The sequence below is a fragment of the Pseudorasbora parva genome, chromosome 3, assembly GCF_024679245.1.
Source record: "Pseudorasbora parva isolate DD20220531a chromosome 3, ASM2467924v1, whole genome shotgun sequence".
NCBI classification, from domain to species: Eukaryota; Metazoa; Chordata; class Actinopteri; order Cypriniformes; family Gobionidae; genus Pseudorasbora; species Pseudorasbora parva.
Genome location: NC_090174.1, coordinates 31,624,896 through 31,650,736, shown reverse-complemented (window position 1 = coordinate 31,650,736; position 25,841 = coordinate 31,624,896). Strand labels below are relative to the sequence as shown.

The following is a 25,841-nucleotide window of genomic DNA, read 5'->3' as shown; positions in this document are numbered from 1 at the left end:
AAAAAGTACAGTGCTGTCACTGGGGCGGTACCCTAAGGTACAAAAGTGAAAAGGTACATCTTTGTACCTTACGCACCCCTAAATGGTACATATTAGTACCTTAAAAGGTACATATCATACTTTAAGAGTGCATTTTAGTACCTTGAAGGTACATCGTAGTACCTTTTCAGTTTTGTACCTTAGGGTACCGCCCCAGTGACAACAATGTACCTTTTTTTCTGACAGTGTATATATGGAAGAAACAAATCAGCAAATCAATGTGAATTTATATATATATATATATATATATATATATATATATATATGAAAAAAAGTAAAATGCAGTGTGTGTAAAGAGTGCTGCTGTCTGAGGGCAAATTTACTGCCCACCGCTTTTTTATAATTTTTTTCTTTCCTGTGCATTTTCACAAATTATTTGTGATTATATTGTCAAAAAAATAGAGGATCTTATAAAAAAAAAAAAAAAAACACACACAGACAATGTTAATTAGCCTTGTGCACCAGGAAAAAAATAAGTTACTATTGAAATTACATTCATCGGCCAGACTGTAGCGGGACATGGGCTGTAAATACTAATGTTAACAAAATTTAAAAACAAAATCATTACTAATACTTTTTTTCTTTGTCTTTTAAGGTACAAAAATAGTGCACAGTTGTCATCACTGAGTTGCTTAATTGAAAACAAAATCTTTTTTTCTATTCAAATCCTAAAAATCTAAACTTTGTGATTTATTTTTTGTTCACCTAAAACAGGTGCAATTATCCTATTTTACATTATTCCTATTATTATTATTATTATTATTTATTTATTTTTTACATAACCCACATATTACTACTATTACTATGTTTAATAGCTGGTACGCTTAATTCAATATTACAAAGAATAAATCAAATTTGCTACGCAAATACAAAAGATTTACAGTTTCTCTACACACGCATTAATGGGCCACAAAACATTAAAAAAAACACAGGAACCACAATCGATACAAAAATATAAATATAACAATGTAAAATGCATCTTAAGAGAAAACATAAAAATAAAAAGTAAATAAACCAAGCAAAAACAATAATAAAGAAAAAGCAAAGCTGATGTGCTCTGGTGCAGGTTGAGGTGTATAGCATGTAAGGAGCTGGTAAAGATATCAAGCCATGTTGAACTAATATGTAAATAGCTAATCAAATTGTTTTCTTCAACTTAATTGACATTCTGTGATCTGTGACATAAAAGGAAATAAAATAAAGGTGAAAATGACCTCTATCCATTAAGTGCATTAGCTTAACTTGTAAGTGCCACTCTGAGAATGAATACAAATGATTCAACTTTTCAGTTTTTTTGTGTGTTTTTTTTTGGGAGGGGGTGGATGGAAACAATAATTAACGTCCCCATAATTATGACGACAGAAACAAAGAAATAATTAAACAAGGTTTTTTTTTTCTTCCCAATTGTCCTGCCATCTTGCACACTTGCATGCCCACCAAATGTGAGCCGCCGCGCCCCATTCTGTTCCCCCCTCAAACTTGATGGTTGTTGAACTTATTTTTAGTGTCATTTGATAAGCTTCCCTGCTTGCACTGAGACATCCCACTGACCCAGCCACTGGTCATTGTCTATACCACTTCCCGTCAAAGCCGGCACGCTTTGTCAGATTTCGACTCGAATATCCATTTTGCATCTGAAGTAGCGTATCGAAAGTGACTGGATCGTTCGAGCCTTTTTCTTCAGCTGCCGCCCCCTTCCTCCCCCACAGTGTTTCCACTGACACTGACATCATTCACGATCGTCGTCATGACAGCGCGTTAAAGAAATCTAAAATAAATATATATTGCCCGCTTTTCTGCGCGCAAGTGGAGGGGGGAGTGTGACGTGGATAATTTCTGGAAATGAACAATACTCATCCGTCCGTCGCCCCTTTCGGATTGATCTTCCAACTATATTGGATGAGGGCGTCACGTTAGCACAGCTGAGGAACTCTTTAATTTTACCAACAAAAAAAAAAACATTCTAGAGTGGCCAAACCTCATTCAAAAAATTAATTTCTAAAGTCGATCAAAGTTTGATATTCCTATCCCAAGAGAACTTGTTTGGAGACGGTGTGGCTGGACAGTTGTATCGATGTATTAAAACCTTTAACTGAGGGGCATGTTTCTGAATTGTGACGGTGAATGCATTGGTGAGCACAGAACAGACTGCCAAATAAGTGGGTAGGACGCACCAACCACCAGAGTTAAATCTGTCCCTCAAAACCTTGCCGGAGAGCTTTGGTCACAGGGTGTCTTGCGGTGCAATAACGCTCTATTAATTTCTCTGCGCTGTCCTCGCATTGATAGAAAGGTGTCTTCACAAACTAAAGGGCAAAGTCTTACTGCGTCCAATACCTTAGGGCATTCTGTCTACAATTTGTCATGCGTGTGCACTTCTCAGTGTTAAAATGACAAGATCTCCAGTCAAAGAAGCCCCGCTAGGCATCCAATGATAGTGGGCTTGGAGAGATTTTTGTGAAGAGACATTGCCAAGAGGCAAAGTACTTCTGCACTCCATGAGCCTACTGGGATTAGTTCTACTTCCCAGCCAACGGCAAAGAGCCTCATCTCATTCAGTATTTTTTTTTTTTTTTTTTTTAAATAGCCTCCGTCTGTGTCCATAAGATTAGTTTTTTTCCCTCAGAAGGCACAATATGGTCAGAACATGAAAAAGCCTTTGCTGTGCATTAAAGTTAACCAGATCGGCTGCAAAATCAGACACTTTTTTTTTTTAGCTAATCTATTTAGTCATCCACTTGCCATTCAGTAGCTTGAAAGATAACAGAATTATAAGTTTGGGAAAGGCAATACACAAGCGCTGAACCAAGATACTCTAAAGTGGGAAAAGACAAGCTACGTCATTTCGAGGAAATTCTGCTTTTTCTGTTGTCCCATCTGATATACTTGGAAGTCAAAGTATTTCAGAAACTGGAGACTCTCGTCTATTGATGCTGCACCCGATTGAAATTTATACAGCGTCCCTAGAAGAAAAAGAAAAGGTAAAAAGATGTTTTAGTCTCATCACATTTATTCAATTATTGGTAACAACAACAACAACAGCAGCAAAACTAACAATAATAATATGTTGATAATATTATATATTCTTAATAAAATAACTGGATTTATGAGATCAGGGAATTGAGAAAGGTGGAACTTGGAAAGTATACCAATTTCTTCTTTAGGACGATTTTATACCCTGGAATGAGAGGCATCTTTATTACCCCCAAAAATTGTATGTACAGACATGAATCATCATGGCTTTTTGTTAAAATGGCCCTTATGTTATTAAAAAAGTAAAATTTTATTATAGTAAAATACATTATAGTATAGTAAAATGTATATGTATATCATTAAATTATATAAATAATATTTTTGTTTGGTTGGAAACAAAAATATAAAAATAATTTTCATAATCAAATGACAGATAACAGTTTCCTCACAATTAACAAGTGCATCAAACCCTACTTTCCAAAAGTATACATGTTCAATATTTCTCGTCAGATATTAAATTAATCATAAAAATGTGTTGCTCCTGTTTTCACTATAGCACAAAGTGTCAGTGTATCACCCACTGCTCTATAGTTTGTTTCATCTGCTGGAGAAACTGGGTGCAATGGCACCAAGAGGGAGCTCTCGCATAGCGTATAACCATATACCTCTCAAGCACTCACTCCCGCACACACACACACACACTCACACACACACATAATTATGTGTGGTACAGGATATATTAATGTTCTACTGAACCCAAGCACTTATATCATTGAGAGTTAATATATTTTCCCCATCATGCAGGAATGATAACTAGTGTGTAACAACCAACAATAAAAAAAAACTAACATCACAGTCGCCTGCCCTAGTTTCAAGTCGCAATTGGCATTAGATATTGGAAGGAACCCAGCATCTTCATAGACGAACCACGAATAAAGGGCTTTACGTTGTCCCTGCAATGTAAGCCAAGTGAGGCGCACCCTCTGCGATAGATCTCACTCCGTCAACAAATAAGGCACATCAGATGCTGTTTTGGCCACAGCCGATTGTGTGGCTAAGTTTACTGGATTTTGCAGGCTTTGAAGCAGGAACTCTGAAAAGCTGTCCGCCTCTACCACAATAGCTGTGACGGGGCTTTGCCGTGCAATCTGACCAGGTGCAGAGCAATACGGTCATATCCAGACCCACGGGCAGACCCATTTTAACTCCATCGCTCCTGGGCATGAGCACTTGGCAATGGACACAATATCTAAGCAATGTCACACTTAGACACACAGAGCCCACCTGTGCCATGAGAATAGAAGGACCATGGGCTAGATATCAAGGTGATATTATTGGATAGGGTGTTGTGAGTAAAAGAGTATGCTGGAGAGAATTTTTTTAGGTGTTTTTCTCACTCGAGACATGCAAAATGTCAATGAAAATGTCCTTGTGTTTGAAATTTGTATATATATATATATATATGTGTGTGTGTGTATGTTAGGGCTGTGCAATATATCGAAATATCAAATGTACATATCGCAATATGCATATCGCAATGGCATGCAATAACATGAAATAAATAAAATGATTTTAATAGGCTACTTCAACATTGTGAATATACACACACAGTTAGGGCTGTCTTGATGAGCATTCATGTAAATACAGTCGGTTATGCTTTAAGTGACCAATATCAGTCGGGGAAAGAAAACGAATACGTGTCAATAGGATCCGTGCATTAGGTCTTAAAGTGACAGCGGCTAATACAGTAAACCTGCCGCTGTCTGTCAAAGAACAGAAGAACAAGAGAAAATCACTCAGTGCTTTCTTTCTTTCTTTCTTTTCAGTTTTGCGTTGATATAACTATATTACGAAGTCAGGCAAAGAGTTTTTGGTATTTAAATATTGCCATTCCATTATTTGTTTGTATACGTTGATGTTAAAATGATATTGTCAGATTTATGACATAGATTTTTGCTAAAGCACTGTTGGTCACTTTCAGAAGTTGTAGCGATGCTCTCTTTTCCCAGAAAGAATGTAAAACACATAAATGGTATCAGTCTCAGTTTTTAAATATTTTTTTTAAATATAATTTAAATATATTTTACACATTAATAGCAATATCTTATCGCATATTGCATTATTTAACAAGGCATTGCATATAGCATTTTCTTCAAAATCGCACAGCCATAATGAATGTATGTATATGTATGTATGTATATGTATATGTATATGTATATATATATATATATATATATATATATATATATATATATATATATATATAGTTAATATATATGTATGTATATGTATGTGTGTATGTATATGTATGTGTGTATGTATATGTATGTGTATATATATATATATATATATATATATATATATATATATATATATATATATATATATATATATATATATACACAAAATAGCACTAGTCATATGGGTACATACATACAATACTGTATATGCATGCACACATACATAACCATAAAATAAAAATATATATTTAAAAAAAAAAAAAAAAAAAATATATATATATATATATATATATATATATATATATATATATATATATATATATATATATATATATATATATATATATATATATATATATATAACGTATGTATATAATACCATTCATGCGCAAATATCCAATTTTGATTTATCTTTACATATGTGTGTAGCCTATATATGTGTGTATATATATATATATATATATATATATATATATATATATATATATATATATATATATATATATATATATATATATATATATAATTCAAATCGCTGTGAATTTTGATTTATCTTTACAAAATGCTGACTGCAAGTTGTATTCTATTATTGGTCAAAATGCAGCTTAGTTATCACGTTTATATTTGATATTTGATATACGTTTGATATTTGGCCATGAAGAGCCAAATTTCAAACAACATCAGATGAAAGTTGTTGAATGCATAAAAGCAGGAATAATTACACCACACAGTGTTTATTAAAAACTGGAAAAACGCTTGATTGGACTGATCAGAGATTTCTTATGGTTTTATGCCATCTTTAAGAGATCACACAAGGCTCAGTTCATCAAGTGCTTCACCTCTGTGACCCCATACATATGCTACACCTATACAGATCAGTCAAACAGAGACAGCCTGTTGGGGGGCCATCATTACCCCTCCATCTCTGCTCTTTGGAACGCTCTCCGAGCTGCACCATTCTGACGGCCACCAGACTTTACAGAAAGATGTCTGCTGCTCTGATTAGCCGTGTGCTTGGGCACCTGTCCAAAAGAGTCTGCATGTGTTTTTGCATCTCATCTTCTGCTAGCCACTCTCTGGAACAGCTTGATTCCCCCAACCCTGGAACTCCCAGAGGAGTCGTCTTGCACTTTCTGTTCTTTTAAGGAGTAAGATCCAGGAATTGCGTGAGGTGGAACTTGGAAAGTAGCCCATGTCCTTCCCAGGACCATCCCATTTCATCCTATATTCCTCCTAAAAGATGTATAATACTATGTACAGAAATTGTGGCTGTTTGTCAAAATGGCCTTTACGTTACTTGTGTTCATATATATATACATATATATATATATATATAATATATTATTATATTCAAATACAAAATAGTTATTTTACATTGTAATAATATTTCACAATATTACAGCATTTAAAAAAAAAAAATCTTAACCACAACTATTTAAAAAAAAAAAAAAGATTTCATGACTGTGACATCAAACATAATAAGGTCTGTCTTCTAAACCCTTTCCACATATTGAACATTTTAGAAGATCAAAATAGGACAGGAAGTGCAGCTGCAAACAGGCCTATGGGAAATGCCAGAATGTGAGCAATCCTGCACTCTAGAGCTGGCCCCCACTATCTCCACACCCATGGTCCACATACGGCCCACATAGCACCGCCATCTGGTCTGGTGGAGATTCAGAACCAAGCCAAGAGAGCCTAAAATCTAACGCCTGCTGACAACTTGGATAAATTTTCCAGTCATTAAAAAGTGATATAGGCATTGAAACAGTGAATACATTAAAAGCCTCAAGAAAAGGACAGTTTGAGCCATCAGAAACAGTGAATTTTACGGAGCTGAAACTGTAAGCTGCCATGGATAAATCTAAACGGATCCTCTAAAAAAGCATTACATTTTGAAAAAAGCATGTTAGCATGAGTCTCACAGGCTCTGGAGGACCTAATAATGCTCTAAACGCAGCTTGCTTTGAAAGTGAGAGTTGACAGCATGGTGGTGATCCCTGTAATTTAAGTCCATAGCCACAATGTCTTTTGGAAGCGCATAGACACCATAAATTACAAAAGGGTATAAAATACCCTCTCCTGCTGACACAATATTTACAGCAAGTCGTGCTGGCTCAAATCAAGTCTTCTGGGTAAATAAAGTGGCATATGATCAGCAATCAAGAGCTGATGACTACCGGATTGACCCATGAGACAGACGGTGAATTATGTTTTTTAATCTCAAGACACCAGTAAAAAACCCAACACTGACATTAGGTGTCATGATGTTTACAAATTGGTCATTACTGGCTCACATTTTTAGCAAGTTGACAGTAACCAAACAAAAAAAGACCCTCCAAGCCATTAACCTCTACTTTCTGTCTCAGGTCATTCTTTACATTTACTGTTCCAGAAACTGCAGTATCCTTCAAGTCCTGTAGGCTGTGAGGTGGAGCTGTAGTGGATCAGACTTGTTGGTTCAGCACATCCTACAGATGCTCAGTCAGATTGAGATCTGGGGAACTTGGAGGCAAGGGCAACACCTTGAACTTTTTGTCATGTTCCTCAAACCATTCCTGAACAATGTGTGTAGCGTGGCAAGGCGCTTTCAACAAGGAACACTATTGTCACAAATGGGTGTACCTGTACTTTAACAATGTTTAGGTAGGTAGCACATGCCAAATTTAAGTCCACATGAATGGCTGGACCTAGGGTTTTTCACCAGGATATACTATCACACTCACTTTGCCATCACTTCCCAATATAAACGTTGCACATGTACACCGCCATCAATATGACCTAAAACAAAATGGGACTCATCGGACCAGGCCACTTTCATCCACTGATCCAGGTTCAGTTCCGATGCTCCATTGCCATGCCATTGTAGATTGATGGTGGACAGAGGTCATCATAGGCACTGATTTGTCTGCGGTTACACAGCCTGTTGGTTTGGACCAGACAGGATAGTTTTCATTGGCCTCGTGCATCAATGAGCCTTGGAAGCCCAACACCCTGTTGCAGGTTTGTCCCTCCCGGGACCAATGTTGGTAAATTGTCACCACTGCTAACCGGGAGCAACCCTTACAAGCCTTGCCTTTTCAGAGATACTCTGACCCAGTCACCTTGCTGTAACAATTTGGCCAGTTATTAATCCTTGCCGATTTCCTTTGCATCCAACATGTTGATTACAAATGCTGATTGTTTGCTTACCATGTAATCTACATGGACCTTAAAAGGGTTAGTTCACCCAAAAATGAAATTGATGTCATTAATGACTCACCCTAATGTCGTTCCACACCCGTAAGATTTTCGTTCATCATCAAAACAATCAATGATTCGGGTCACCAATGTCACGTGATTTCAGCAGTTCGGTTTGTGTCAAACTGCCAAACTGCTGAAATCACGTGACATTGGCGATCCGAATCATTGATCGATTCACTGATTCATTAACCGTTTGATTCTTTTTGGAGGCACATGGAGGAGAAGACCATGCTTAATAAAATCGTAGTTTTTGATATTTTTGGACCAAAATGTATTTTCGATGCTTCAAGAGACTCTAATCAACCAACTGATGTCACATGTGGACTACTTTGATGATGTTTTTATTAGCTTTCTGGACATGGATAGTGAAGTGTGCATTGACTGCATATGCTCTGGGACTAAAATATAAAATATCTTAAACTGTGTTCAGAAGATGAACGGAGGTCTTACGGATTTGGAACGACATTAGGGTGAGTCATTAATGAAATCCATTTCATTTCATTTTTCGGTGAACTAACCCTTTAATATGTAACCTTGTTAGGAGATGATAAACCATATTCACTTCACTTGTGAAGACACTTATAATGTCATAATGTTTTGGCTCATCAGTGTATACTATAGTACTGCATATTACACGTGGCTGAATCTAGTTGTTTACTCATGTTCACTGTAGATCTATTTACAGAACTAGTTCAATACAATAACATTTTAAAGACAAATGTTAGTAGATGTTGTCTTTGTTGCTAGTCACAAAATGGAAGAACAATACAAATGCTAGCAATTTAAAGAAAAGCGTTTGTGTGGGTTTGTGTTCATAATCAGTTGACTCACATCCTACATTACATTAGTAGTGTGATACCTATATAAGTAAGGACTTATTACTTAGCTATCACTTTTTATTTGTTATTAATTATTGTTGATGGTTCAACAATGAAATTGTGTCACCCCTCATGAAGTTGAAAATCTGTATAGAATATTTTGAAAAATGTCTTAGTGTTTTTTTCCCTGTACAATACAAGTCACTAAAACCGTTTTATTACCAACATTCTTCAAAATATGTTTTGTGTTCTACAAAAGAAAGTCATAAAGGTTTAAAATGACAAGAGGGTGAGTAAATTAGGACACATTTTTTAGATACACTACAATCTACCTACATGTTTGTATTGTATCTTTGATCTAGGTATGTCATCATTCACTCATCTTCCAACCTGTATGACTATTTCTTCTGTAGACCTCCAAAGAAGACATTTAGATTTTTTTTAAACAACATGAGGGAAAAATGAAGACAGAACTTTTCTATTATAGAAGTAACTTCTGTTACTACAAAGCTATTTTTTCTAAATGTGTATCTTTTTACTACATTTCCAAACCTACTTAAATTTGATATCAGTTCAGTACAAATGAAGAATTATTGCAAAGGTTGCTGATCATCTGATATCGGGAGATGACTTGCTCTGAGGAACCAATGTGTTGGAAGAGATCAAGTTTACAAAGCTCAGCTTAGCTGCATGGTCACCAGAAAAGTATTTTCCTGTGAAAGTAGCTTAAGCAAAGCTGCACTACATGTGCAGATGTTTTCTGCTCCCCATCCTGTCTTTCTTTCCCCGGGTTTGTCAGAAAAAGTGCACATCATTGCCAGCTAACAGCTCTGGGCACCATCCCCTGGTTGTTTGAGAGAAAATGCCAGTCATTTTGGCGGAGCGCAGGCGCTCACAGACGGCACAGGCGGGCACAGATGGCACTAATGGACAAGCAGAATCCAACAGAGGGAGCAGGAACGAGCCACCGAGGAGAGCCATTCCAAATAGCAGCAGTGAAAGCCAGGCCCTGATCAGCTTTAGCAAGGTTACCACTGCAGCGTTTCATCATAAAGAATTTAAAGTGATAAAATAATCATAAGGGTGCAGAAATCTGTTTGGCCGGATGCCAGCGGATCAGATGGGAGGAAATTGTTCTTAGTTAAATACATGTTCCAGTGTAGCACAACTTGAGACAGCAGGTATCTGCTTCAGCTTGCCAGTTGAGGAGCAGGAATTGTTTTTTGTGAATGATGTAAAATCAATAAATATTTTATGCTCCCGAAGTTGCACACTTAAAATTATATTAATTTTAGTGATTGATAAATATGCTCATGATTTTTTTTAGGTAACCTAAAAATGCAACTGAAAAGTCTGTAAAATATTATATTGTTTATCTGATTTAAAGAGCCCCCTCACATTTTTGCCAGTAATTATGCAGGTACCAAATTAAAGACATTTACTGCATGGCAATGCAATGGGGAAAAAAAGAGTATAGTTTAGAAAATAAAACACTTCCCTCAATGTGAAAAATCTCTTTCCGCTAACAGTTTTGGAAATGTATGCAGCAAAGTACATGAACATTTGTTTGTTTTTTTAACGGTATTTTACAAAAGAGACAGATGCAAATTATGAGAGCTGTAATGTGCTTGTAGTTCTGTTTTTTAATCACTGAAACCCCTCAAGACACCGAAAACTCCACTTTCTCACTTCCATGCGTGTATGTGACTATTTCCCTTCTTCCCCTCCTCAGAGAAATCTCACGACACTGCAAATGAGCATCCAAACAAAGCTGTTGGGCTCATCTGTACTTTTTCATTTCTGGCCTGTCTTTGCAGCTTCAACTGGCCTGCAGTCAGGCCCCAAGACACGATAAAAATTCAGCTGCACAAAAACCATAAGCTTGCGTACAGGCTCACAGTCCAACAGAAAACACACTAACTACATTTTAGGGCTGTCAAAATTAGAATGCTAGCACATGCAATTAAATATGTTTAACATAATTATAAAAAAACAAAACAAAAAACAACCCTGCTAATTCATATCTCAAATCTGACACTATAACAGTTGTTTTTTATTAACCATAAATTTTACACTGTAAAATGTGCAGTTGTTGATTCTACCTATAAACTCTAAGTTGGTTGTTGTAACCTAAATAAATCAGGTTTATGTAACATTAAACAAGGGAATGCTGTTTTAACTTGAGTTACTGACCCAATATACAATTTCCAATAAAGCTCAGGATGGACACATTCAATACACACGCTCTACGACGGCACCAGGCCTATAGAGGGCAGTATAGACGTGATTCATATCAGCTATACAGGGCATCATTTTGGTCTGAAGGACAAAGAAGGTTTGTGTATGGGTGCTTCTTACTGATCGGCGATTTTTGCTTCAATAACAGCTGTTGTCTGAGTATCTCAGTATCTATATATTTCAATGAGAAATTGTGATTTAAGGTCAAAGTGGAAAATCCCAATTGACATACACTCAAAACACACAAAATGTAATTGTGATGAAGTGTAGCACTTGTGCTTAGGCTGTGGACAGAACTGTCAGTTCTGACACCTCTATTACTGATTCATTATATACATTGTATATAATGATAAACAAGACACTTTATATACATTATATATATTGTATATAATGATAAACAACATTACTTGTTTGAAAATGAATTATTAGAAAATGTATGAAAAATTTGGTTGGACCAACACTGTTTTTGGACTAATGTAATGAAGTTTCAATGAATTTGATCTAAACCAACTAAATTGTGTTAACCAAACATTATTTATATTGAATTAACTAAATTAAATTGTGTAAAAATGACTTCAATTAAATTGGAAATGAATTAATTATGGGTTATGAATGACATTGAGTGCATTTTACATAAAAGTACTTAAAACCAAAAATATGGACCCACGTTATATTAGGTGGCCTTAAATCCAATAGTTGTTCTTACTTAGACTTTTTAATTAACTTTACCTAAGGGGGGGGGGGGGGGGAGACACTCAGTTTCAGTCAATCTCATGTCAATCTTGAGTACCTATAGAGTAGTATTGCATCCTTCATATGTCCGAGAAGTCTTTAGTTTTATTATATTTATAAAGAAATATAGGCTGTACCGAGTCTTTCCGGTTCTAACTTGGAACCGTTTTAAAAATAATGATGCCATTGGAATCGTTTAAAAAAAATTGTTTTCGGTTCCGATCATCGGTTCTAAGTGCGCAATTTTTGGTTTCCATGGCCACCTGATTTTGCCCACGGGGCTCTCTGAAGTATGGATTTATTTCACTTTTAAAAAGCCTGGGTCAGCACAGTGCAACTAGTGTTGTCAAAAATATCGATACTGAAATATCTGAAAAGATACGATAGCCTGCTCAGTTTCTACAGTATCGATCCAAGCTGCGCTCTCCTCTCCTCTCCAACCGGCCGTCAGCGCATATTCTCACTCAGCCCGGTTAACCCTCTGAACATGACGGACGCTCGTTCTGCTCGACTTTTCCTTACGACAGCGTGTAAGTGTTAGTATTAGTGTGATCGGTCTGAATTTCACGCGGGATTGCACATAATTCTACTAATCCCCGCAGATGTCGCGCTCACTCCGTTATAAAGCCACCTCTGACATACAAGTGCAAACATTTGCTTCTTTTTCCAGCTTATTATTGGTCAAATACACACACAAAAATCTCAGTGCACATCTTGAGTATTAATGTAAACACAGTCATAAACAGTTCAGGAAGAAATGAAGAATAAGTAACAGGAACAGTCTGATCCATAAAGTGCGTCAGTTCTTAAAGGGACAGCAGTTATTCAAAGTCAAACTACAAAAAGACAAACGATCACACTGCTCTTGACTGATCAACTTGTGTAACTTTCATGGTTTCATATGAAGCTATTTATTTTTTTACAAAAAACATTATCCAATGATATTTTAAATTTAATTAGCCTACTTTGCGTTTTTTTTATTCAATTTCTTACCTGAATGTTAGACCTACCTGAAAAAATAAAGCCGTCTATTTCATCTGTATCTTTTATTCTATTGCATTTATTTGTGCTATTGTTTGTAATATGTTTAGTTGTTCTTATTTAATTACTGTTTATTCGTCTTTTTAAATTCAATTTACCATTCAAAAATCAAGCTTACTTGTGCTGTGTAAGCTATTGCAACACAATTACCCCGTTGTAAAAAATACAACAAATACAAAAAAAGTTAGCAAATATTTGTGAGAATTTTAATAGTAATTGATCAATGTTTATATATGAGAAAAAGCTTAAAAGCTTTATGATATAAAGTGATCTGTTCAGAAGAATTTTTTTTATGACAGACAAAAAATTGTTTTATATAAAAAATATCTAATTGACAGTATATGCAGCGTTTTCCTCCCTGTGGAATCGAAAATAGCATTGAATATTGATGTGACATGTTTTGACTCCATCCCTCAAAGAATCGGAATCGAGAATCGAAAAGAACCGGAATCGAAAGTAAGAATCGGAATCAGAATCGTTCAAATCAAAACGATGCCCAACCCTAGCGATGACGTCCTCAAGCGTGGAGAAGAAAACGCTACCCAGATTCAACTAATACAGATATGATCCAGAATCAGATCCGAAGGCTGAAATAAATTGAACAGGAGAAGCAACAACAGCAGGACGTCTGTCTCTGTGGTATGTACTGTATTTAGTTGCCTGTCAACATTTGTGTGTGTTTACTCGCAGTTTATGAGGACATGATTCGGTTTATGGACTATTGTACGCGATTAGCAGTAGAACCTTAGCAGTAGCAAGCAAAACAGTTTTGCACGTCAGACTAGTGTAACGTTATACACAGAACAACAATGGAGTAACCGTTAGCGCATTTGAATGACGAAGCTGGCTTTGTGAGAACCTCCCCTAGTCAGGCGCGCTGGAAGCCGTTTAATTCCGGGGGGGCTGAAAGTTGGGTCGGAAAATGTGTGACGTCATTATGTTGTCGGTGGCGACCAGACAGGTGTTGTAGTAGAACCCCCCTTTACCATCAAAGAGCACAGACGGACCCACCGCCCCAGATTATTGTTGTTTAAAATTAATTACTTGTTAAAACGCCATCATACCATGGGTGTCGGAAGCAAAACTGTGGGTGGTCTCAGAATTTGTTTTTGCTGGAGTAACGTTAGATACAAATATACTGCAGTTTACTAAACGATTGATTGCGCCAGACAAAATTACGGAAATCACTGAGTTATTTGCCCTGCCTTTTGCCGAACTCGCTCTACTCCCTTTTCACATCACAGATCAGAAAGGCATTTATTTTCAATAAAAATTGAGAAAATATTAGAAAAGTGGAAGAAAAAAAAAAGAGTCAAACACCTAATACGTTTTTCTCGGTTAGGGGTAGGTAAACAGATGTGTTGAATTAGTGACGATAAAAGTGAGTGGGTCCAATATCATTGGTCTTTAAAAGTGGGTGAGTCTTGTCCTCACGACACACAATGGTTCCGACGCCCATGGATCATACACACACACACACACGTTAATCATCACTCATAAAGCATTCTTTTTATTTGTGTTCATAGGCTACATACAATATCCAGCATCTGCCAGGGCTTTTAGTCCATCATGTGCACATATTTGGAGAAATAATGATTCATAATCACGTTTGTAAAATATCATGTTTCCCGACCTCAGCAGACTGGTGAGAGTAGGCTAACTTACATGTTAACGTCCAGCTCACAAACCTCGCGGATGTCTGAACAGAGTTTGTGTCGGTGTCAAGGTCAGCGTCGTTGTTGTTTACATACTTTATTTGAGAAGATTTCCCAATTTTACTTTTCTTAACCGTGTTAGTAGTAACGTTACTCAAAAAAAGTCTACATACGTTTCTGCTGTGTATTGCAAACCATGACCAAACGAGAGTGAGCGAGGTGACATGATGGTGACGAAAGCACTTCCTGAGGAATTATTAAAATAATTATTAATTAGTTTATATCTTATCCACGGCCCATTATTTTAACCCCATTAAAACACAGTATGTTATGTCAGTCTATTTTAATTTATTTTATTTCATTTCATGTTTTAATACAATATAATTTTAGTCCACAGCCCCCCACCAGGGGGGCTGATGCTATAACGAGGGGGGCTGCAGCCCCCGCAGCACCCACCTTCCCGCGCTACTGTATTACACTGTTAAAACTTCCCTGCACTTGCACATACCACCCCACCTCAATATCAGCAAAAGTGTTTTGCAACACAATATGAACACAATAAGTTTGGTTTTGTTTTGTTTTTTGATGCAAGTGCATAGTAGTTAAGGCCACCTAACATAACCAAAAAGGGTATATCAAACTTATTAAGTATTTTACCCTGCTGGAGAAATCAGATTATATCTAATGACAGTTATGCTTTAGTAAAACCTTGTTCTTTTCAGGTTGTTTGAACTCACTTATAATCAGAAATCAAAACCAGTTATTTTAGAAGTTACCACATGAAGTACATTTTCTAAGCTGAACTGAAAATGTTTTATTAATTTTTTTTTCTGTGTAGACAGCCTTGACTGGGGTGAGTTGGAACTATTGCTATATATATATATATATATATATATATATATATATATATATATATATATATATATATATATATTTAGGCTTGCTGTGGTAGTCTGTGTTACCGTGTGACACACTGTTTGGCCGTACACGTTTACATTGCTTGCCCACGGCGGCACTGGACCCTCTGTCATTTTGCTTTTTATAGATAGAAAAGGCATTTAATTCAGGTAGACAACAGACACTACAACAATAAACTGAAAGTGTCTGCTCTGTCCCATACAGCAAAAGCTGCATAGTGCCAACACAGTGCAGGAGTCAGCTTTTAATTACCACATGACGCAAATACCATGTTCCCAGCAGAGCAGACGCTTTCAGTTTATATAAACAATATGGTGTATATATATATATATATATATATATATATATATATATATATATATATATATATATATATATATATACACGTATAACTTCAAAATAAATTAATCATGATTAAATTAAAAAAATACAAAAAACTAGTAGAGTAGTTGCTGAGAAAAGTAATGTGCTTAAAGCAGAATAGGTATAGTTTGTTTGTATGAGTCTCCCTTTCCCCTTGTACTGCTCTGTCTCCCCTTTTTCTTCCACCAGCATGGCGGCAGGCGGGGTCACATGCGATCTGGGCCAGAGAGAGATGGGAGGTATGCGACAGGAGTGGCGGTAATTGGAGGGAGCTGTCAGGACTGAGCAGAGTTGCGTCCATGTGAGATTTCTGTCATTTGGATAGGACCAACCACACGTGCCAGGGCGCCTACCATCCCGTTGGGTGGCACGCATTAAAGCAAGTGATGAGGCTAATGTGTGTGGAATCTCTTCTGGCACCCAGCCCACAAAGGGGTCAATGGGTGACCTGTTAGAGAAACTGTAATGTAAAGGAAAGTATACATCTACTTAAAATAATAAATGTTAAGGTGTCTTGGATTGTGAATTTTTTTTATATAAATAAATATTTATATGTTTATAAAAATCACGTATCTCCATATATTATTAAAAAACCTCTAAACCGATATGCAGATCTTGCAGTCATTTTAATTCAAAACTGCTTAGGAAAATTTCTGCATTATGGGTGTTAAGATATACAAATTAAAACAATAATATTCAAATAAAAAAGGCTTTAAATACCAAACTTTTTTGTATACACTTAATCATTTACTCAAAAAAGTTTGCAAAGAGTTGAGTCTGCACATATTCTCTTTTATTTTGATTTAAAACCTAATGATGCTTTTACGAGCAAGTTCCCCTCATTATTTAATGCAAAAAATTCCGCTTTAAATTACAGTAGAGAAAAGGTTTATTTATGTGGTGCTATAAAGCACAGGAGTGTAAATACACACTGGATGCACACCCTGCTATATTCAGTAGTAACCCTGGTGATAAACCATCTTGTTATGTCTACTGGGGAAAATATGCTTATCAAGCCACATGGTAATGTAAGCAGTAAATAACTTGATCATTGCACAGCAACAGTGGAATTCTAACAGCATGAAGCAGCTCCAGGCCACACTACATTACTAAGGAGAGCTGTATGTGTGCATGTTTTTTTCTTCTTCTAGACCACAACTGTGAGAACTGGGTTAATGTGACCTGAGTTGGGCAGACAACAACTGGTCAGGAGGAAAACACACACACACACACATGCACGCACACATTGTGTTTTTGTGAATTGTGGGGACTTTCCATTGGTGTAATGAATTTTACACTGTACAAACTGTACATTCTATGCCCCTACACTGCCCCTGCCCCTAAACCTACCCATCACAGGAAACATTCTTTAACATTTAAAAAAAAAACAATTTAGTATGTTTATAAATCCATTTACATCGTGGGGACTGCTGGCATGTAGGCGATCTCAGGTTTATATTACATTGTGGTACACACACACACACACACACGCACACGCGCACACACACATCCTGCAATACTTTAACGGAACAGAATTTTTCTGATACACAATGTACACCCAATTAACAATTTTGAAACACTGCAAGGACTGAAATCTTCCACAGTACAAGAAAATTGCAGTACAGGTGTAACACAATGATTCAAGTCAATAATCACAACAAACAGCTAGAAATAATCCTATTGCATCTGCCTCTTGATCACTATTGTCCAGGACTCCACATGAGACAACCCGTGACCTTTCCTCTAGCGTCTTCCCCAGCCTCCCATGGAGACCAGACACAAGTCACCACATCACACCTTACGTCTACTTCTCTGCAGATATTTTGTTCATCTCCTCATCTGGTTCCATTAACTTACAGCTGCATTTCTATGGCAGGAAATCCTGACAGATTCTTCAATTTCACTACAGTTTACCATGGCCAGCAGGGAATGGCCAACAAACACATATTTTCACAATTTACCTAGACTTAGCATAATCTCTGATCATACTCACTGACCACTTAACTCTGGAAGAAAGTAAATAATCCCTGTAATAGGAATACAAAAATATGGAGAATTTAATTCGTATTAATAACTGAAACACTGTCAGGCGTACATTACAGTTTAAATGTTTAGGTTCAGTGCAATTTTTCTTACAAGATCAATACTTTTTATTCTGCAAGGATGCATTCAATTGAACAAAAGTAAGATAAAGACAATTCAAATGTTACAAAAGATTTCTACTTTAAATAAATGCTGTTCTTTGGATGTTTCTATTCATCAAAGAATACTATAAAATTCATATAAAACTTCAATATTTATAATACAAATATAAGTTGGCAACCAAATCAACATATTAAAATGCTAAAAATGTAAAAATTAAAATTAAAAGGAATCATGTGACACCGAAGACTGGAGTAATGAAAATTCTGCTTTGCCATCAAAGGAATAAATTACATTTTATAATATTAAAATAGTATTAAAATAATAATATAATAATATTAATAATAATAAATTAATAATAATAAATTAATTAAAATAATTTTAAATTGTAATATTTCACATTATTACTGTTTTAATCTATTTGTGATCAGATAAATGAAGCTTTAATGAGCATAAGAGACTAGTGTTGCGTGATATATCTGTACTTGAAACTTGTCACGATACTCAGTTGTATAAAATTGTACGATTCCTCATTTCATTTGTACCGGTACTTTAATAATAAGCACCATATTTCTTTTGTTGTGCTGTGTGGAGCAATCTGCTTTAACTTCCTGCAAAATGGGCATTTCAAAATGTATTCTCTCATATGAGCTGGTATGTAAATACATCCGCACGGCACTTATTGACACTTTAGAGCAATAAAGAAACATACATGAGGAAATGGGATGTTTGATGTTAAAAATAATTAAGCAAAAAAAAAAAAAAAAGTTCAAAGTGGTGCATGCACTCTCTGACATATGAAGCATGTGAAGTGCACCCTAAGGATGTGATGATTTGCAAAAATGTATTAATTCACACACACTAATCAGGCAAAACTTTATGATCACTAAAAAGGCTCATTGATGAGCTAAGGCTGTGTGGTCCGATTAAACAGATAAGCTACTGCATCTCAAAATTGCTAAAAAAGTTAATTCTGGATCAGATCGAAAGGTGTCAGAATACACCATGCACTGCAGTTTGTTGCGAATGGGTCTGCAAAGCAGCAGATCAGTCCGGATACCCATGCTGACCCCTGTACACTGACGAAAGTGCCAACAATGGGCACAAGAGGTTTGGAACTAGGCCATGGAGCAATGGAAGAAGGTGGCTTGGTCTGATGAATCTCATCACGTTGATGGCCGAGTGTGTATGTCACTTACCTGGGAAACACATGGCACCAGGTTCCACTATGGGGAAAAAGCAAGCCGGCGGAGGCAGTGTGATGCTTTGGGCAATGTTCTGCTGGGAAACCTTGGGTCCTGCCATCCATGTGGATGTTACTTTGACATGTAACACCTACCTGAGCATTGTTGCAGTCCATGTACACCCGTTCATGGAAATTATATTCCCTAGTGGCTGTGGCCTCCTTCAGCAGGATAATGTGCCCTGTGCCATTATGCAAAAATGGTTTGCACAACGAGTTTGAGGTGTTGACTTGGCCTCCAAATTCCCCAGATCTCAATCCAATTGAACATCTGTTGGATGTTCTGAACAAACAAGTCCAATCCATGGAGGCCCCACTTGCTAACATCTTGGTGCCAGATACCACAGCACACCTTCAGGGGTCTAGTGGAGTCCATACCTCGACGGGTCAGGGCTTTTTTGGCAGCAAAAGCGGGACCAACGCAATATTAGTAGGGTGGTCATAATTTTATATATATATATCAGCTTATCACAACTTCTACCCTTTCACTAACCAAGGATGTGAACTGTCTTGAATTGAAGGGGACCTATTATGCAAAATTCACTTTTATAAGGTGCTTGAACACTGATGTGTCCACAATGTGTGAAAACAACAGGCCTATAATGGTAAAAATCCAAGTACTCATTTGTTTTTTTAATTCCCATGATTACCCCCTACAATGATGTCATTGTAGGCAAAAGTTTTATCAAGTTATATCTTATCAATATCTTATCACTGCCGTTCACAATTATCATAGACACAGCCCTGAGTAAGAAGCCCAGGGTCCGCCATTTCTGTATCCTAACTGTAGCAGCTGGAGTTCGTACAACGTCTGTGCCAAAGAGGCATCACAAGTGTTGTGTTTTGGGATGTACCAATTCACATAAGAGTCTTCATAGACTCCCGCTATCTGAGTCACTGAGGACATCATAGCTAAATTTTAATTTAGAAGAAAATCGCTTTAGTCTTAAATGTTTGTGGCAATCATTTTCCGTCCGACTGCTTAATGTAACGGAGGCCAACTAGTAATTGCTGTGCGAGTAAACTGACTCTAATGACTGACGGTAGAAGTTGCAGCCTTTAGCCTCCTTGTTATTATGCGTTCACACCGCACGCGAATGACGCAAATAAATTGAGCTGTTCGTGCGAAGTTGGACGCATGAACATTTTGAATCCATTCCCTTCATTCGTGTGTGACATTCACTACACAACAGATGCAAATTTGCGTCATGCGAGGGGCTTCTGCCAGACAGCGGCAGTCGGCAGAAGGACTAGCAGAGTTAAGACTGCTCTCGCCGGGGTTGATGAGCGCTGCTGATCGCTTGGGTCTCACACCTCCGAAAACGCTAGATCAAATTCCCAACTACATTCTCACCTGAAAGACTTTTAAAACTACATTTTGTGACACAATAACAGTAATATTTTTTAATTACTCTGGCCTCGGGGTTTCCCATCTGTCACTTCACCACGTGACAGCAGTAAGCAGGCTCCACATTGGTTAATAAGGCACAAATATCTGCCAAAGTTCAGATTTTTCAACTTGAGTGATTCACGCAATTCACGTGAATCATGCGTTCAAAACGCTCAATTGGCGTGATCCTTGCCACTCAATTCGCGTGATCCTTGCCGCTCAATTTTACATTACATTCATTGTATGAAATTATTATTTTTAATGTATTTATTATTTTATCCCACCATGCTCACCATCTGCGTAATTCATAAATGTGCATTTATTTTGCACAGTACAGTCAGATGACAGATAACTGAACATTTTCAATGCATGAGATTGTCCTGTTTTGTAATTGCTTGTATGCCAGAGCATGAACTCTTAAAGCTCTACCCTCTTCTTGAGACAGGGAGGGAGCACCAGCTCCAGCATGTTTTTGTTCACCCCCTAAAAGTGGCAATTTTAACAGGCTATAAAACATGATCTGTGAGGTATTTTGAGCTAAAACTTCACATGCACACTCTGGGGACATCAGAGACATCTTGTAAAAAGAGGCATAATAAGTCCCCTTTAATTTTCTCTCAAATTAATATACAAAGGTATAATTTAAGAAGCATCTGCAATATTGTTATCTGTACAGCAAAACGGACCAGGCATCAAAACAAATCATATCAATATCTTTTCAAATCATAACCAACAAGTGAGATGCAGGAAAAAAGGTCTTGTGCCCTGAGAAAAGGAGACTGTAGCACAGCTCTGTGCCCACTGTATCAGGAGGAGGAGTGTCTTTTCAGCTATGCAGATGTCATGATAATGAGCTGCATGCTCAGGCTGGACGTACTGAGACTACGTGTGAGAGCATGTTTTTCTAAAACCAGAGGAGTCGGCCTGTTTCCCAGGCATTCTCTTAAAATGAGGTTTACAAATACTATTGAATTGGCTTAAAGCAAACAAGGGGATGGGGGGAGTGTGTGCGCTCTTCCTCTTTGATGGTCCAACCAGTGACAGCATTAAGGCCGAATGTGTGTGTTAGGAAAGGACCGGCCCTGTGGATGAGTGTGGGTATATTTGGAGGGGGGAGGGACTGGCTATTAAATGGAGGATGACAGGGAGTAATTATTCTAATGCGCTACTTTGCAGTGTGGCTGGGTTAAGGTGTCAGCTGCGAGTCATTAGGCCTGACATGCGCTGGATAGCGACGAGACAGCTGTCTCCCTCCCAGGTGGGCTGACCCACACCGCTGCCACCACGCTAACCTGCCACCATCAGGGTGCCTCTAGAACCGGTTACCTCTTCAATTTTACTGCCCTAACACTCGTTAACTTCAGAGGGGGAAACATTAGTAGAAAGAATTTCAATTCCCAGCAGGTCAAAAAGACTTAAAAAAAACGAATTATTAATTTATGTTGTTTTGCCAAACGGACCAGGAATAAGTCATCCCATAGAACAGAGCAAAACAAAACCGTTTTTCGTTACATTGAAAAAAAGGCAAGTCAAAGAAAACGAACAAGGGAATTCATCATGAATGATATTCATTTGCACGCGCTGTCTTTTGCAGCTGTTTTAGTAAATTATTCAAATCAGGTCACTACAAATACACCCAAAAAAGCAATTCACACAGTGCAATTCCCCAGTTTGTAGACCAAGTGCTAGGTTAAAGGAATAATTCACCAAAAGATTAAAATTACCCCCTGATTTACTCACCCTCAAGCCATCCTAGGTGTATATGACTTTCAGTTTTCAGACAAACACAATATAAAAAAATTGAAGGTCAAAAAAGCACATCCATCCATTCCAAAAGTACTCCACACGGCTCCAGGGGGGTTAATTAAGGCCTTCTTAAGTGTTGAAGCGATACGTTTTTTTAAGAAAAATATCAATCTTTACATCTTTACAGCCTAAAATAACTAGCTTCCAGTAGACGACTGTATAGTTGGCTTGCGCTAAAAGAGTAACCCCTGATGCGAGGGAAAATAGTTGTATTAGTATCAGTGACACAGGCCTTAATTCATAAAAAGATGCCTTTAAATGTTTTTAATCATGGTTTTCACAAGTTCATTTTATTAATCAATTGACAGCAGTAATATAAATATGATTTATTTGCATATGTTCTGATTCTGGAGAATCAGTGCCCCCGAGCCAAGCCTTGGATGGCAAAGACAGAATTAATGCTAATATATGCAACCATAACAAAGAGCAGAACTTTTCCATATCCTTATGTTACAGAGGATCATATCAACCCATACCCGATGGCCTTACTTATGAAAAGTCATGAGTCTGTGCATATGTACCTCAGAGCAAAGTTCACAGAAAAGATGTACAAAGGCAAAATACTGTTAACCTAACTAAAATGAACACAACATCCCACACACACACAGATGAAAACAGAAGCTGAAATGTTCACAAAGAATGTTAATGGTTCTACTCTTCTCCAGTCACTTTTTTTAAAGAAGGATATGCATGGTATATTTCTGCATTTTTTTATTTTCATACCATTTTGTGGTATAAAAATCCTCAAAAATCATTCAGAAAATCACAAATTTCCAGAAAGAAGTACTACTTAGTTTTGCTTTCTTTTTTCTTTTCTTTTTTTGACATCAAAGCCTGAGTCTAACCAAATTTTACAGATCCCAAAAAGCACAGATCACACAAAATACAAATGCTTTATTTAAAGGATATTTTTGTTTAGGGTTAGGATTGGTTAAACAATTCTGCTTCTTTGTAGGGTCACCAATTGTTTTGTCCAATGTAAAATCTGAATACTGAAGCAAAACCATTTCAGATAAATTCACCAAAAAATACCAAGATCAAACCTAAAGTCAGACTTCCTCCACGGCTGTTGAACAATATGTTATTAAACATCATGGGAAAATACCTCAGCCCTTAAATGTCCTAAGACAAATCAATATGTTGACACTTTTCAGGCCACATGCAGGCCAAAATTAACATCCAATTATACCAATTAAATTGTACCTCATGATTCCACTGGGTCCAAAACCAGAAACACACAAGACCTTCTGCTTCTAATCAAGTCAACCAGTGGAGGCAAAAACACATATGTTGGGTTTTCAAGTTATTATGGAATTTTAATTTTTATACTGTACAAACTTATATACCCTACCACCTCCCATCACAGAAAACCTTCTGCAATTTTACATTTTCAAAAAACTTCCCTTAGTATTATTCATAAGTTGTTTTCCTCATGGGAAACAAACAATGTCCTCACAAGGACAAGAATTTGGGATATTGCCATCTTTGTAGGGGGCATTTTATCCCGATAGCGTAGGGTATATTTCACTATATATGAGGCCCTCGCAAGTTTATCAAACCTGTACACACAAACAAACACACACACACGCACGCACGCACGCACGCACGCACGCACGCACGCACGCACGCACGCACGCACGCACGCACGCACGCACGCACGCACGCACGCACGCACGCACGCACGCACGCACGCACGCACGCACGCACGCACGCACGCACGCACGCACGCACGCACGCACGCACGCACACACACACACACACACACACACACACACACACACACACACACACACACACACACACACACACACACACACACACACACACACACGACTAAAGTGCCTGCCTTTCATTAGATCTTCACATCATGGGCCATATTCACAAAACACCCTAAGGCTAAAAGTAGCTCCTAACTTGCCAATTTAAGAGACACTCTTAAAAATAAGGGTGCTCTTAACAACATTGATGCAATAGTGATAATTAATGTACCTTTATTAAAAATAAATGTCAGATTACCTGTGGTAGTTTTTTTTTATGAGTTCACACATACAAATGATCGAATAACGTAAAACAATATAAGCGTATTTGATGTGGTGTCTGAAGCGATTGCTGTTCTGCCCCGTATCACAGACCGAGAGTGAGGAACGGTGTGGCGGAGGGATGCAGGAAACTGTGGAGGTAACTAACGTTAGGTGAGTCGACTCTCTGCTGTGTCCATACCTCTTCTCGCGCTGATTAGATAGACCATTTGAACGTGCTCCTCAAACTTTGTTTATAAAACATCATTTTCGCTTGAATTCTGCAATCTCTCGAGATGAAGAGATGTAAGAGACTGGCAATTATTTTAAAGGTGTCATGAACTGGCTTTTTAAAAAAAATTATACTGTTGTCTGAGGTCAACTAATGATGTCCGTGGGGTTTTTACATTCAATAACTAATAAGTAATAGACTATTTTCTACACTGGTTTTGAGGCTCTCTCCAAAACGCTGGGTTTTGATGGGCGTGACGCACTGGAGACTTGGAAGTAAACGCCCACGGCTAGGATTGGATAAGATTTGCATATTTAATGAGCTTCAGCTCCCCTGTCAGTTCACATGAGGGAGAGGAGAGATTGAGGGAGAAGCGGCAACCACAATGATTCTCTCGATCACAGGGCTCGTAAACGTCTTTATCAAACAAACACAATGATTTATTTCTCATTGACCCGCGATTGATTGGACTATTATTTTTATTTTACACATAGCCCGCAAGATCGGATGCCCGAACCGCGCGCACACACATACACGTTCGGCACGCGCGCCACCCTTCAGATGTCAACTCGAGAGAGAGAATAGCAGAACAAGAATGGAATATAATGAGATTCGGCCTGCCGGGCTTTGCAAGCCCTGGCCCACACGTGTCTGAGTCCATGAGTTATGTTCTGTTAGACACGTACACATAAGCAAAACGATCTACAACAATGCAATACTATTACATATAAAAACATGTTTTACTCACAT

The 25,841-nt window shown here is 37.4% G+C and overlaps 1 protein-coding gene across 2 annotated transcripts in view; it reads right to left on the bottom strand.

The window, feature by feature from the left end:
* Nucleotides 1-326: 326 nt before the first annotated feature.
* The window catches only part of antxr2a (ANTXR cell adhesion molecule 2a), a 131,690-nt gene continuing 106,175 nt past the window's right edge, over nucleotides 327-25,841 (bottom strand). For both annotated transcript variants that reach the window (XM_067438424.1, XM_067438423.1), the window contains one exon: nucleotides 327-3,002. In XM_067438424.1, the coding sequence (XP_067294525.1) occupies nucleotides 2,964-3,002 (39 nt within the window). In that variant the 3' untranslated portion in view covers nucleotides 327-2,963. The remainder of the gene's footprint in view (nucleotides 3,003-25,841) is intronic.